The following is a 12,669-nucleotide window of genomic DNA, read 5'->3' on the forward strand; positions in this document are numbered from 1 at the left end:
GTGGGAAGGGCCATGTCAAATGGCATGCCTAGAGGTGGCTATGGGCTCAGGAAGTCTTCAGGAAGCCTGTCTGTTGATGGGTGGGACCGTGTTCCAGCCCTGTTGGTTATCTGGCCTGACATGTCCCAGCACTGGAGCCTACAGGCTGTTGCGTGGGGCCAGGTCTTGGCACTAATGTTCCAAGCAAGATGTCAGCCTTCAGATGATTTCTCCCAGATATGTTCGCCACCAACTTTTATGCCCCAAGAGAGACACAGCCACCCCCTGTCTCCCCAAGAGGCCCTCCAAGACCAGCAGGCAGTTCCGGCCCAGGTTCCTTTGAAGTCACTGCTTTTTCCCTGCGTCTTGGGGATCAAAAGACCTCGTGTGCATCATCCAAGAGTGGAGTCTGTTTCCCCAAGTTCTGTGGAGCTCCTGTGATCAGGAGATGCTGGCCTTTAAAGCCAAATGCTCTGGCGGCTCCTCCTCCTGATGCCAGACCCCCCAGCTGGGGAGCCTAATGTGGGGCTCAGAACTCTCACTCCTGTGGGAGAACTTTTGTGATATAATTATTCTCCAGCTTCTGGGTCACCCACCCAGGGTGTATGGGATTTGATTATATCATGAGTGCACCCTTCCTACCATCTCAGCTTCTCTGTCTTTGAATGTAGAATATCTTTTTCATAGGTTCCAGCCTTTTTTATTGATGGTTGTACAGCAATTAGTTGTGATTTTGGTGTTCTCACGGGAGGATGTGAGCTCAAGGTCTTCTACTCTGCCATCTTGTTTTCTCTCGTGGCCCGATCAGAATGGGGTGCTGGCTGGGACTAGGCAGAGCTGCAGCACCCAGCTTGGCATCAGCAGTGCCAGCAGCTGCTCTCCAGGAGCACGGCAGATCCCTCGCTGCCTGCAGCCAGGTGTTTTTATACAAATCCCGGTGGCAGGCGAGGAGCTCAGCTTCACTGGACTGGTGATCTCAGCTGCAGCCTCAGTCTCTGGTGTGAGCCGGGAGTCCCAAACATCCCATCCTAGTCAACAAAACTGCTGAAAAGAAAAACTTTTTTCTTTTCCAGCTTGGGTCCTGCAGAGAGAGCCTACAAATTAACTGACAGTTGACAAACTTACTGGAGAAGAGACATTTACACTTGCACGTGGGAGTTGCTCAGTGATAGGTAAGTCTGCCTCAACAGGTTTTTAATGCAGATGAAAGCGCCCTACTCGGGAAAAAATCATCACAAACAACATTATTAGTAAGGAAGATAAGCGAGCACCAGGACTTAGCTAAGAAGGCACAGGCTAACTCTACTTTTTGTGCACATGCAAGTCAGGTTTATGATCAGGACTGCTCTTATCTGTAAAGCTACAAACTCCCAGGCCTTGAAGGGAAAATATAACACCAGCTACCAGTCTTTTGGTTGTAGAACAAGAATGCATGGACAATGAGAACCCTTTTCTGGATTGGTTCCATTGATGCTTTGTCCTTGAAGTTGGGAAGTACCTTGCCAGTAAGGAACTGACTTTTAAAATTCTTTTTATAATGAACAATACCCCTGGCCACCCAGAACCCTATGAGTTCAACACCAAAAGTGTCAAAGTGATCAACTTGCTCCCAAACACAGTATCTCTAATTCAGTCTATAGATCAGGGAGTCATAAGGGCCTTTAAAGCTCATTACACACAGTACTCTATGGAAAGGATTGTCAGGGCTATGGAAGAGAACCCCCATAGCGAGAACATCATGAAAGTCTGCAAGGACTACACCACTGAAGCTGAAGATGCCATTGTTGTTATAGAAAAAGCCATGAAAGCTACCAGGCCCGAAATAATGAATTCCTGCTGGAGATAAATTTTGCCCAGATGTTGTGCATGACTTCACAGGACTAAGGACAGAGCCGATCAAAGAAATCATGAAACAGACTGTGGATATGGCAAAAAAGGTTGGGGCGGGGGGCAGGGGGGCAGTGAAGAGTTTTAAGATATGAATCTTGAAGAAATTCAAGAGCTAATAGACACTACACCAAAGGAATTAAGAGAAGATGACTTGATGAAGATGAGTGCTTCCTAACCAGTGCTGTACAATGAGGAAGAAGACATAGAAGAAGCATTGCCAGAAAACAAATGACAAAAAAAAAAAAAAAAAAAAAAAGAAAACAAATGACATTAGACAATCTGGTAGAAGGGTTCTGCTTATTCAACACTGCTTTTAACTTCTTTTACAACATGAACCCTTCTGTGATATGGGCATTGAAACTGTAGCAAATGGTGGAAGAAGGACTGGTACTATGTTAGAGAAATGAAAAAGCAAAATTCAAACAGAAATTATGATGTATTTCCATAAAATTACACCAAATATGCCTGCCTCTCCTGCCTACCCTTCTACCTCCTCCACCTCTGCCATCCCCGAGTCAGCAAGACAAACCCCTCCTCTTCCTCAGCCTACTCAATGTGAAGACGATGAGGATGAAGACCTCTGTGATAATCCACTTCCACTTAATGAACAGTTAATAATCACCATGCCATACACTTAATAAACATATCTGTTGTATATATGTGTGAGTGTCTCCATGTGAAAATAGTACTGTATGGCAAGAACTGTATGAGACACTCGTGTCATATCATCATTGCCTAACTATTCATTGTGTAGAGCTTCGTATGCAAGACTTGTATTGAAGTGGATAGCCTACCCATACATAGGCATAAGGTGAGTGATATTTAATATATACTGTTCTATAACTTTGCTTTCAAAGAATTACATTACTGTACAGTATGACACACTCTCACTCTCATAGCTGGAGAAACTGCATATCAGCTTATCATCACAGGTAAGTGATTTTTCTTAAGAAAAGTAACAGTGTTTCCAATATTGTATTATGAATATGACAGTAATACTGTATGCCATAAAAATTTTATAACAATTCATTCACTAGTATAAAGGCTACGCTACCAAGAAACAATTGTATCAGTTACACTAGGCTAGCAAAAAGCAATCAGATTGCTGGCTTCTTCGTTATCAATGCATAAATCATCATATCTGTAAGAAAATATGAATTATTCACATTATCTTTTCATTTTTGATGTCTAGTGTTAATAATACATGTAAGATCTATGGTGTTTTGCATCATATAAGACAATGTTGATATAGGTACTAACAGATGACTTAGCTTATAGACAGATGACATAAACTTACAGTAATGATACAGTACAGTACTGTAAATGTGCTTTCCCCTTTTTATGTTTTTCTTAATAACAGTTTTTCTCTAGCTTACTTTATTGTAAGAACACAGCATATAATACATATAAAATACAAAATGTGTGTTAATCGACTGTTAATGTTATTGGTAAGGCTTCCAGTCAACAGTAGGGTATTAGTAGTTAAGTTTTGGGGGAGTCAAAAATTATATGAGGATTTTCAGCTACAGGGGGCTGAGAGTACCTAACACCCGTGTTGTTCAAGGGTGAGCTGAATATTAAATGTGTTGTGTTGCAAAGGTTTCCCTACATAGATGTCATACTGAAATATATGAAAACTACACAAATTGACCTTTGGGAAACATATCTAAGAATTGATACATGGAGAGCTGATTGTAATAACCTGGGGAAGAAATACAATTACAGTGTGCTTTACCTCCTGGCAACTGGCTCCAACAGGAACCAAGTATATCTACTGACTTTAAAAAGCTATAGGCTGCTCTGGGAATTAACATATTATATTTCTAAATTAGGCAGATATTACAATTACAAAGGACATGTGGCCAGGTGCAGATCTGTAGTTATAACCAATTTGTAATAAGGAATAGAAGCTACAGTATACTACTTTTTCAGTCAATAACATACTCTTGGACTACCTTATTCAATTTAAACACTTTCAACTGAAATGACTTCTAACTCATCTCACCTTTACTTTAGTTTGCTATAATACAATATATTCATTCATTCAAAAGAATTTTAATGGCTACTCCCTGTTAACTAGGCATTTGTCTAGGATCTTGGGATCTAATGGTTCTTTGATATTTCAGAATTTTATCACAAAATATAATTCACCAAAACCAACCTCCTCCCACTCCCAAGGGACTAAATAACCTATACAGTATTTTGAAGAAAAAAAAACTTAAAATACTGTACATTTAACAATATGAAAGCATTTAAATGCATTCTTGAGTATATACAGAGTAGCAAAAGATCAATATCTTGCTAAAGAGTTTAAGATAAATTTTTTTGTATCTGCATCTGAATTATAATTTCATTAAATTCAATACAGTGAACAATATGTGACACAGTCCCAGTATATGTTTATGATGTATTCAGCTCATAAGTTTTACCACTCCGTATCAACAATGGCTTTTGCAAATACATAGTCTGTCCCTCCAAAACACGTAATACCATCTTTCAAATAGAATTTCCATTTGTTCTTGCTTCGATGAATCTTGTCACACTTGCAGACAATTAAATTATCAGTGTCAAAACAGGTCTGGCACATCCTGCTCACTAACATCATCTCTGGAATTTTTATTTATTTGTTTGTTTGTATGTTTATTTATTTATTTATTTTGAGTTTAAATTTTTACTTTTCAAATTGGTTATGCAAAAAAGTCTCAAGCAAAGTCAGTAAGCATCCTATTTATGACACTGTTTTAAGCCACCTAATGAAAAGCATTATATAGATATTTTAAATTGAAACTGACAATATTTATTAAAACTTCTAATCATCACAATTATATTTATATTTATTTATTTCTAAGTAGCCTCAGAAGATATCAAATTCTGCTTTAAATTAATACATTCTAATAATCCAAACTGTATTAGATATACTGTTTAAAAAAATAACAGAATGATGATTTTAAAAGTCTTCTTTGATTAGGTCAACAATCTCAAATATTGGGACAAAATGTTTAGGAATATGAAATGAATGCCTTCTGAATAATTTCATTTGCTACATTTTATTCATTGTTGTTTCCCCCTCATTCTGTTTTCATATATGAAGTGTTTTTATAACAAATCTTGGCTTCCTCTTTTTATTTGCCTTAGAACAACAGTTCTCAATAGTTCTTATACATTAGAATATCACCTGGTGAGCTTTAAAAAAATCTCTATACCCAGGTCACATGCCTTACAAAGTAAATCAAAATGTCTGGGGGATGTGGAAGGGAGCCAGGCATCAGTATCCCCATGAGATGTGAATGTGCAGCAATGTTTGGAAACTACTGTCTTAAACTCTTAATAATCATTCCATCACGTGTTAGTGCTGTGAAGGTCCAAGATACATACTACTTTTAAATCTACAATCTGAATCACCTGTATTGCAAGCCTGGCATAGTAGTTAGTATAGTAGCTGGTGAGTAAACCTACTACTTGCACCTTAACTTATATCTTATCTGGCTTTAACTTCTATTTGCAACATATAAAAACACATGTAATAACAACAACAAAATTATTTTTTAGTGAACAGTAGTCCCACAGAAATGTTTCAGAATCTAGGAGTTTTTGCATTTTGGAAGTTAATACAGTGCATATACCTTATATTTTATCATACCCCAAAAGAAGCTGGGGCAGCCCCCTGTAATCAAGAACATTAACATTTAACAGCAATGCATACAGATATTCACGCTGACTGTGATAAATAAAAATTGTAAGTAGCCTCATGTTATTTTAGGCCAGGTTTTGGAATTTCAGAGCTTTTTGGATTACAGAAATGAAGACAAGTGATTACGGAGTATATCTGCATAGGTGACAATTTAAGGTCTCCCCTACCTCCCATAAAATGTGGATAAATAGTCTGAAAGCCACTGACAGAATGTTTCTGTAAAACGTTTTCATACTGCTGCTAGAATAAAGGTGAACACCTGATGAGAAAGACATATATTGAACAGCCTGTGTTTGAATGTTTGCTTTGACATGTGTTTATAGTACTTTTTTAATTAAAAATAAACACTACTGCTACTACTAATAAAAAGCCTAACCCCATCTTACTAAAAGAGTGGACCTAGAAGAAAACCAATCTTTGTTGTTAGTGTTGAAAGTCAAGAAAAAGGAACACCTAATTCAGAAAACAGAAATCTTAATTAAATCAAAGGCAGAACGTTAAAACTGGAATTGATGGTGGCCTAAAGCATGACATGAATTGAGTTCACCATAAATAAAATAAAGAAATAAAACTGTAAAAGTATCTCAACATTTACAGTGTAAAACTGCGTGAGTGAATATTTTAGTGAAAATGGAAAATCATGCAGAAAAAAATAGTTTCTGCATGATTAATTTGTGAAGACTAGTAAAGAAAACTTGTATTCTTAATGGAAATCAGATTATCTCATGTAGAGTGTCCCAAATAGAAGTTCAAGTTTTACACACACACACACACACACACACACACACACACACAGAGAAAATGGGAAAGGGGCGGGGGGGTGGAGGTGTGTGTGTGTGGATATGTCAGTGGTGGGGATCCATGTAAAATAATTTTGGGAATTCTGGATTGAATTAAGTTAAGGACATTTTTCTCCATTAGGATTTCTAAGAACCTTAAATAAGTTAATATGCTTTCACAATCTCTAAGGTAGGTATAATAGGCAGCCTGCTCACACTTCCTTGACCTCCAAACCCTTTTTTCTTTAACGCATTTAACAAGACTAGTATTCCACAGAACATGAAATTGCTGGAAATGTATTTATAAATTCAGGAATTTTAGATGGTCTTCAAGAATGAATGTCAAGAGTTAACTTCTACTTCACACCATAAATTTTCTTATCCATATCAGCCATCAGTGCTACTACCTCCATGCAATGTAATAAAATTCCCAAATGAATGAGATTAATTTTGGAATTAATAGCATGGATTATCATATAAATGAGAAAACAGTGTATCTTCTCTTATACTAAACACCAAGTCAAAACAAAACTTAAAATAACATATTCACCATTTACAAGTGTAAGCAGGCAGTTTGTATAAATATTGAAATGCTATACCTCATCAAATTCTTCAGTCATTTTTCTGATGATTTCTGCATTCTGCATATTTCGAAACATCTCTATTCTCACAGTACCTGTGGAACAACAGATTTTATAGTTAATCTTTTTCTATCCCATGCTAAAAATTAAATTTAACCTGAGTACTATTTGAAAAGTTTTATATGAAAGTGTTTAGGTTTTTCTTACTTCCCCCAAACTTCTATCTATTCTAAAGGAATCCCTTGTTTAAGAATTTAAAAGTTCTTTAGACGTTAAAATAAAACCCTGAATATCCTATGAATTAGATAAGTATAAGGAAAAATATTGAGAGAAGTGTTGAAGAAGGAAAAGACAAAGACATAAAACAATGAATTTATACAGTAGAAAAGCCCCTAAAGATTGACTTAAATATATGCTGGTGCTAACCAGACATATAGCTGGCTGCCTTAGTCTGAAAAACATGCAAGTATAGAGAGTGTTATCTCCCTTCAAGGCTCCCTCTGATATTTTTTAATCATCAGAATATTCTTCGATAAATTAAAACTACATGTCCCATAATCTAACAACACATTTCAGTTAAATCTGTTTTTTTGAACATGAATAGTTGCTCAGTAACTTCTACATAAGGATCAAACAACCAAAGAAAAAGTTAACCTCTTTCAACATCTCATTCTTTCATACTACTTTTACCTTACTTTATTTTTATCTCAACTATGGTTATGTAAATATTATCACTCTTATGAGAATGAGTGGTTTATATTGAAAACCTGTGTTAAAAATAACATTTAAAGAAACTGAAATAAGGTTCAAAAATCAACTTAGGTACAAAGAATTCCGGCCTAATAATTAAATGAGGTTCAGTTTTAAGTATAAAATACTCAAGTTAAAAATCACAAGAATAACACTCAATGAATCAGTAAGAAAATAATTACTTTATAACCTCTGACAGGTTCCTTGCCAGTGATTACCAGCTCCAACTCAAGTCACAATTAGGAATGTAGGTGGGAAGAGTCTCTGAAATGTACTGTACTCTTATAGGAAAGACCATGGAGCAGTAGGATGGCCACTAAAAGTCAAAGTATGATCTTAATTCAGAGTCCCAACAAAAAGTACAATGGAACATTTGGCACTTATTAAACTTAATTTAACTGAATTAAAATCTATAAAATGAGAAAAATGATATCTGTCCTATCTTTTAATCAGAATCATTTAAAAGCACAGTTTATTTACTGATACATAGCTCTCATTCATTTTCTGGATGATGAATTAAGTACCACCAATGGATACTCCCAATATTCAACTTTAGAGATGACAGTCTAGGTTGGAAGGTGGATGAAAAGGAAAAGTATTTTTAAAGAGTTCTTCCCCAACATGCAATTTCTGAAACAAAATGAGAAACTTTTTATCCTGATTTTATTTTTTTATGTGAAAAACAGTAACGTAGAGAGTATTCAACAGTGTTGAAGACAGATTGCTTATGTACTACAATACAGCCTTTATTTTCAGAGGATTTTAAAAAATTAAATAAACAAGAAATGTGCTAAACTGATAATTGTAACTAATCTCAAATAAAAGTAACTTTCTGTTAGATGTTCTTAAAATCACTCAAACAAAATTGTTTCTATTTAACCTTGTTTGGGTCATGAAATATTCTGTCAATCTGAAATAAGATTCCCATAGATAAAAAGCATGTAATTTCAGGGGTTAATTCATGGTACTCTTGATAAGTAAAATTACATCCATAAGTACTAATAAAAAAGCAAAAGAAGTAAAATTAGATGTTAAAATTTTTGAACATGGGAAGAATTAACTCTTCTTCTTAGGGAGATGGAAATATTTTATATTTTGAATGGAATGTCATTACATGGTTGTACGCATTTGTCAAAAACCATCTATCTGTATACTGTGTGTGAATTTTAATGTATGGAAATTAGATCTTGGTAAAGTTGATTTTTTAATAATTCAAGAAAAGGGACAACACTAATTCTACTACTTCATTAATAAGTTGCACATATCACTCTTAAAATACTCCCAGTGTAAATAATGTTCAACTACTCTATATCCATGATTGACATGGCAGTTTTCATATTCAGTGGAGTCTTAACTATACTTTCAATAAAATAGCTATGTTAGTTCATAAAGAGAGGACTATTTCACTGCATCAATTTAATGTGGTAAAGTGAAGGGCAACCAAACAGTAACTAGCATTAAAAGCAATATGAAAAAAACAACCTCATGCTTAGCATCTTTAAAGATGACTACAATATACAAATATCAATTACTAATAAAATAAAATCAGATGTTTAAAAGCCATAATTTTGAAAATGAACAGAAGCTTGTTACTGATTTTTCTTTTAAGGAAGAAATTCCTTCTCCTGCCAATGACAATGACTATTCCAAAGATTAGCCTATTTACTTATTTTCCAACTGTTCATTCTTCTCCAATTGGGTACCACAACTCTACAGAAACTGCTTCCTCACACCAGCTGTCTCCGAACTGCTACATCAAACAGTTTTTCCTTAGTAATAATCTATCTAATGTATTTAAAGAATTTGTTTATTTTATTGGTTCCCACAGCACTATATATTTACACTATATTCTCTGATGACTTATTTTTATTTCTTTCACCTACTTTTAGTCATTTAACCTGAGTACATACAGGTAATTCTAAAGCTCCATCCAAGCATTCTTCTTTGCCCTTTTACATTTTCTAACCCGGAGATGGTCCCTACCTATCTAGCTCACCCACTAGAATAAAGTATGACAGAGACCACTACTTACTGATCTTTGTATTCCCCCATGAACCTTGAAAAATGCCTGACATGTTAACTCCTCTGTCCTATTAAGCTTTCTTTGACAAAGAAAAAACTCTTGCCCTAATTCAACACAAATGTTCAAAATAAATTAAAAAGCTAATCTCAGTTCATCTTTGGATTCTTGGTTCTTAAAGGTGCATATTTCTAATAGAAGACTATCCTAAGATTATGGATAGTAAAGGTAAATAAAAATCTGAAATGATTCAGATTCATGGAAACATAAATATCTGAAAATAAAGAATAAAAGAGAGAAAAGATCATCTTCCACTCTCTTAAATACTAACAAGTTATCTATGAGAATCCTAAAAGAATAAGCCACCAACATACATATTTTATATTAAAAAGTAAAAGTTCGCTTGAGCAGGCCCTCCTCACAAGATTGTACTTTTAATAAAGCAAAAGGAAGAACTTTCAAAACTGTCATTTTAAACTATGAATAATTTTAGAAATGGAAGTAACATCAGAAAACTACCATCAAGTTCTTAATCATTTAAACTATGTCAAATGCTGGTAACAGCAGAAATTGATACAATCCTTGTGGTATGCAATTTGGCAAATGTCTACCAAAATTACAAATTTACATCCTCTTTTGTCTTGATATTGTACTTGTTACAAAGTATCCATAAAATCACACATGTGCAAAATAATGAATATACAAGGTTATTCCCTGAAGCACTGTAACAGTAAAATAGGAAAAAACCCCATATGCCCATAAATAAGAATCTGATTAAATAAGTAAAAATGGTGATGATAACAACAATGGTGGTGGCAGCCTACATCTGGGTGCTCACCATCTGCCAGGCATTGTGCTAAATAAGTGCTGAAACTTCCCAACAACCTTATTCAGAATACAATTTTTCTCCCATTTTACAGATGAGAAAATTGAGGCACCTATAGATTTAGCAACTTGTAAAAAAGGTTTTCCAGCAGCACATCCATGGCCTGCATGAAGGCAATCTGGCTATAGATCCATGAAAACCACTACTTTTAATTGGCTCTTGAAGTCAATGGAAGCCATGGAGACATAAAAAACAATAAAGCTATCTATGACTGATACGAAAAGACCTGTAGGATATATTAACACCTGAAAAAAGAAGGGATAGGTTCCAGTTCAAGATGGTGATGTAGGACGACCCTGCACTCATCTTCTCCCATGGACAGAATTAGTCTAGTTACATATGGAAAATTTTCCTCTTAAAAAAACATAAAGGCTGGCTGAATGACAATTATACATCAGGCAAACGAGAAGAAAACCACATCAAAGCAGGTAAGAGAGGCTGCCACAAAATTTCACCAAATATGGCACAAAATAAACCCGACCTACAGCACAGGGAACCACAAGCAGGAGGGAACTCAAAATCAGGGCTTCTCCCTGAGGACTGAAGGGCTCAAACCCCACATCAGGCACCAAAAATTTTAAAGACATGCACTTGAGAGATAAGCCCCCCCCCCCCGACCCCGGCCAACACATCTAATTTTGAAAACCAACAGAGCCTCACATCCTGAGACCCACAAGACAACACCAATCTGGTAGAAAGCTCTTAAACGGCCTGCACAACTTGGACTCATCCACCCAGGGCCCAGCTCAGAGGCAGCCTAAGGCAACTCAACTTGAACTGAATACGGATCACCTGCTTACATTAAAACCACGGCCTAAGGGGCAGGCATCCAATTGAACACACCCATCTAGGAGCCTGCTGAAACACTCTCTGGGGATGGAGAATGGCAGGCACCATCTCACACTTTCCCTTTGCTGTGCTCCAGAGCACCAATATCTCCCGAAAGGGAGACTACATGTGCCTGGTGCCCTAATTTTTGCGGCTGCTGCCCAGGACATGCTTCTTGATCGCCTGGCTCTAGAGGCCAGGGGAGCTTGCATTCCTGATCACATGCAACTGTAATAATCAGTGTCACCCAGAATGGAGCTCATACCCATCTGGTGCCCTGATTTTTGTGACTGCTACCAGGGATCACCTTTACTTCACCTGGCTTTGGTGGCCAGTGGGGCTGACATCTGTAGGTACTGCAACACTGTAACCAATGAAGAAAGAGTTCTAAACCAGCTACCACATCCAGGGCACAGCAAGAGGCAACAGATCCAAGAACTCAGTCTTTCTGTGAAAGAGACCTATTAGCTAAACATTATGACTGTGGCTTGAGGGGCAGGGTTCTCTTTAAACATGCATCTAGGGGTTGACTGTAATCCTTTTCAAAGATTTCAGAGGGTGGGCACTATCTTCACACTCACTCTCTGCAGTGTTCCAGAGCACCAGTGTCTCCTGGTGAGAAGCTTGACATGCATCTGATACCCTGGTTTCTGTGTCTAATACCTGGGACATTTTGCAACTGGAGCCCAGGGCCCCCTGATCAACGGGGTCTGGTTGCAAAAGGGGCTTGGGTACCTGGGTTCCATGGGACTGTGGCAATTAGAGGGATGGTTCTGGGCAGGTTACCACACGTTGCTCACTGCACAGACAGCTGGCTGAAGCACATTTCCCGATCTATGAAAGAGGCCACTTTGCTTCTTCTGCAGCTTTGGATTGAGAAGCAGGCTTCAGGGTTTTTTTTAACATCTTTATTGGAGTATAATTGCTTTACATTGTTGTGCTAGTTGCTGCTGTATAACAAAGTGAATCAGCTATACATATACATATATCCCCATATCCCCTCCCTCTTGCATCTCTCCTCCCACCCTCCCTATCCCACCCCTCTAGGTGTTCACAAAGCACCAAGCTGATCTCCTGTGCTATGCGGCTGCTTTCCAGTAGCTACCTATTTTACATTTGGTAGTGTGTATATGTCAACAGGATTTAGGTTTGACACACATGTAGTGGCATATGGAGCAGCTCTAAAGGAACATAGACTGTGGATGTCATTTTGGCACTCTCCTTTTGCCTTGCTCCAGCTCACTGTTATCTCCTACAAAGAAGTT

At 36.9% G+C, this 12,669-nt stretch overlaps 1 protein-coding gene across 2 annotated transcripts in view; it reads right to left on the reverse strand.

Annotated features, from left to right (window-relative positions):
- STAG1 (STAG1 cohesin complex component) overlaps positions 1–12,669 on the reverse strand; it is a 434,186-nt gene that overhangs the window by 190,122 nt on the left and 231,395 nt on the right. For both annotated transcript variants that reach the window (XM_057545017.1, XM_057545018.1), the window contains exon 6: positions 6,939–7,015. In XM_057545017.1, the coding sequence (XP_057401000.1) occupies positions 6,939–7,015 (77 nt within the window). The remainder of the gene's footprint in view (positions 1–6,938; positions 7,016–12,669) is intronic.

This window comes from Balaenoptera acutorostrata, chromosome 4 (assembly GCF_949987535.1).
Source record: "Balaenoptera acutorostrata chromosome 4, mBalAcu1.1, whole genome shotgun sequence".
Lineage (NCBI taxonomy): Eukaryota > Metazoa > Chordata > Mammalia > Artiodactyla > Balaenopteridae > Balaenoptera > Balaenoptera acutorostrata.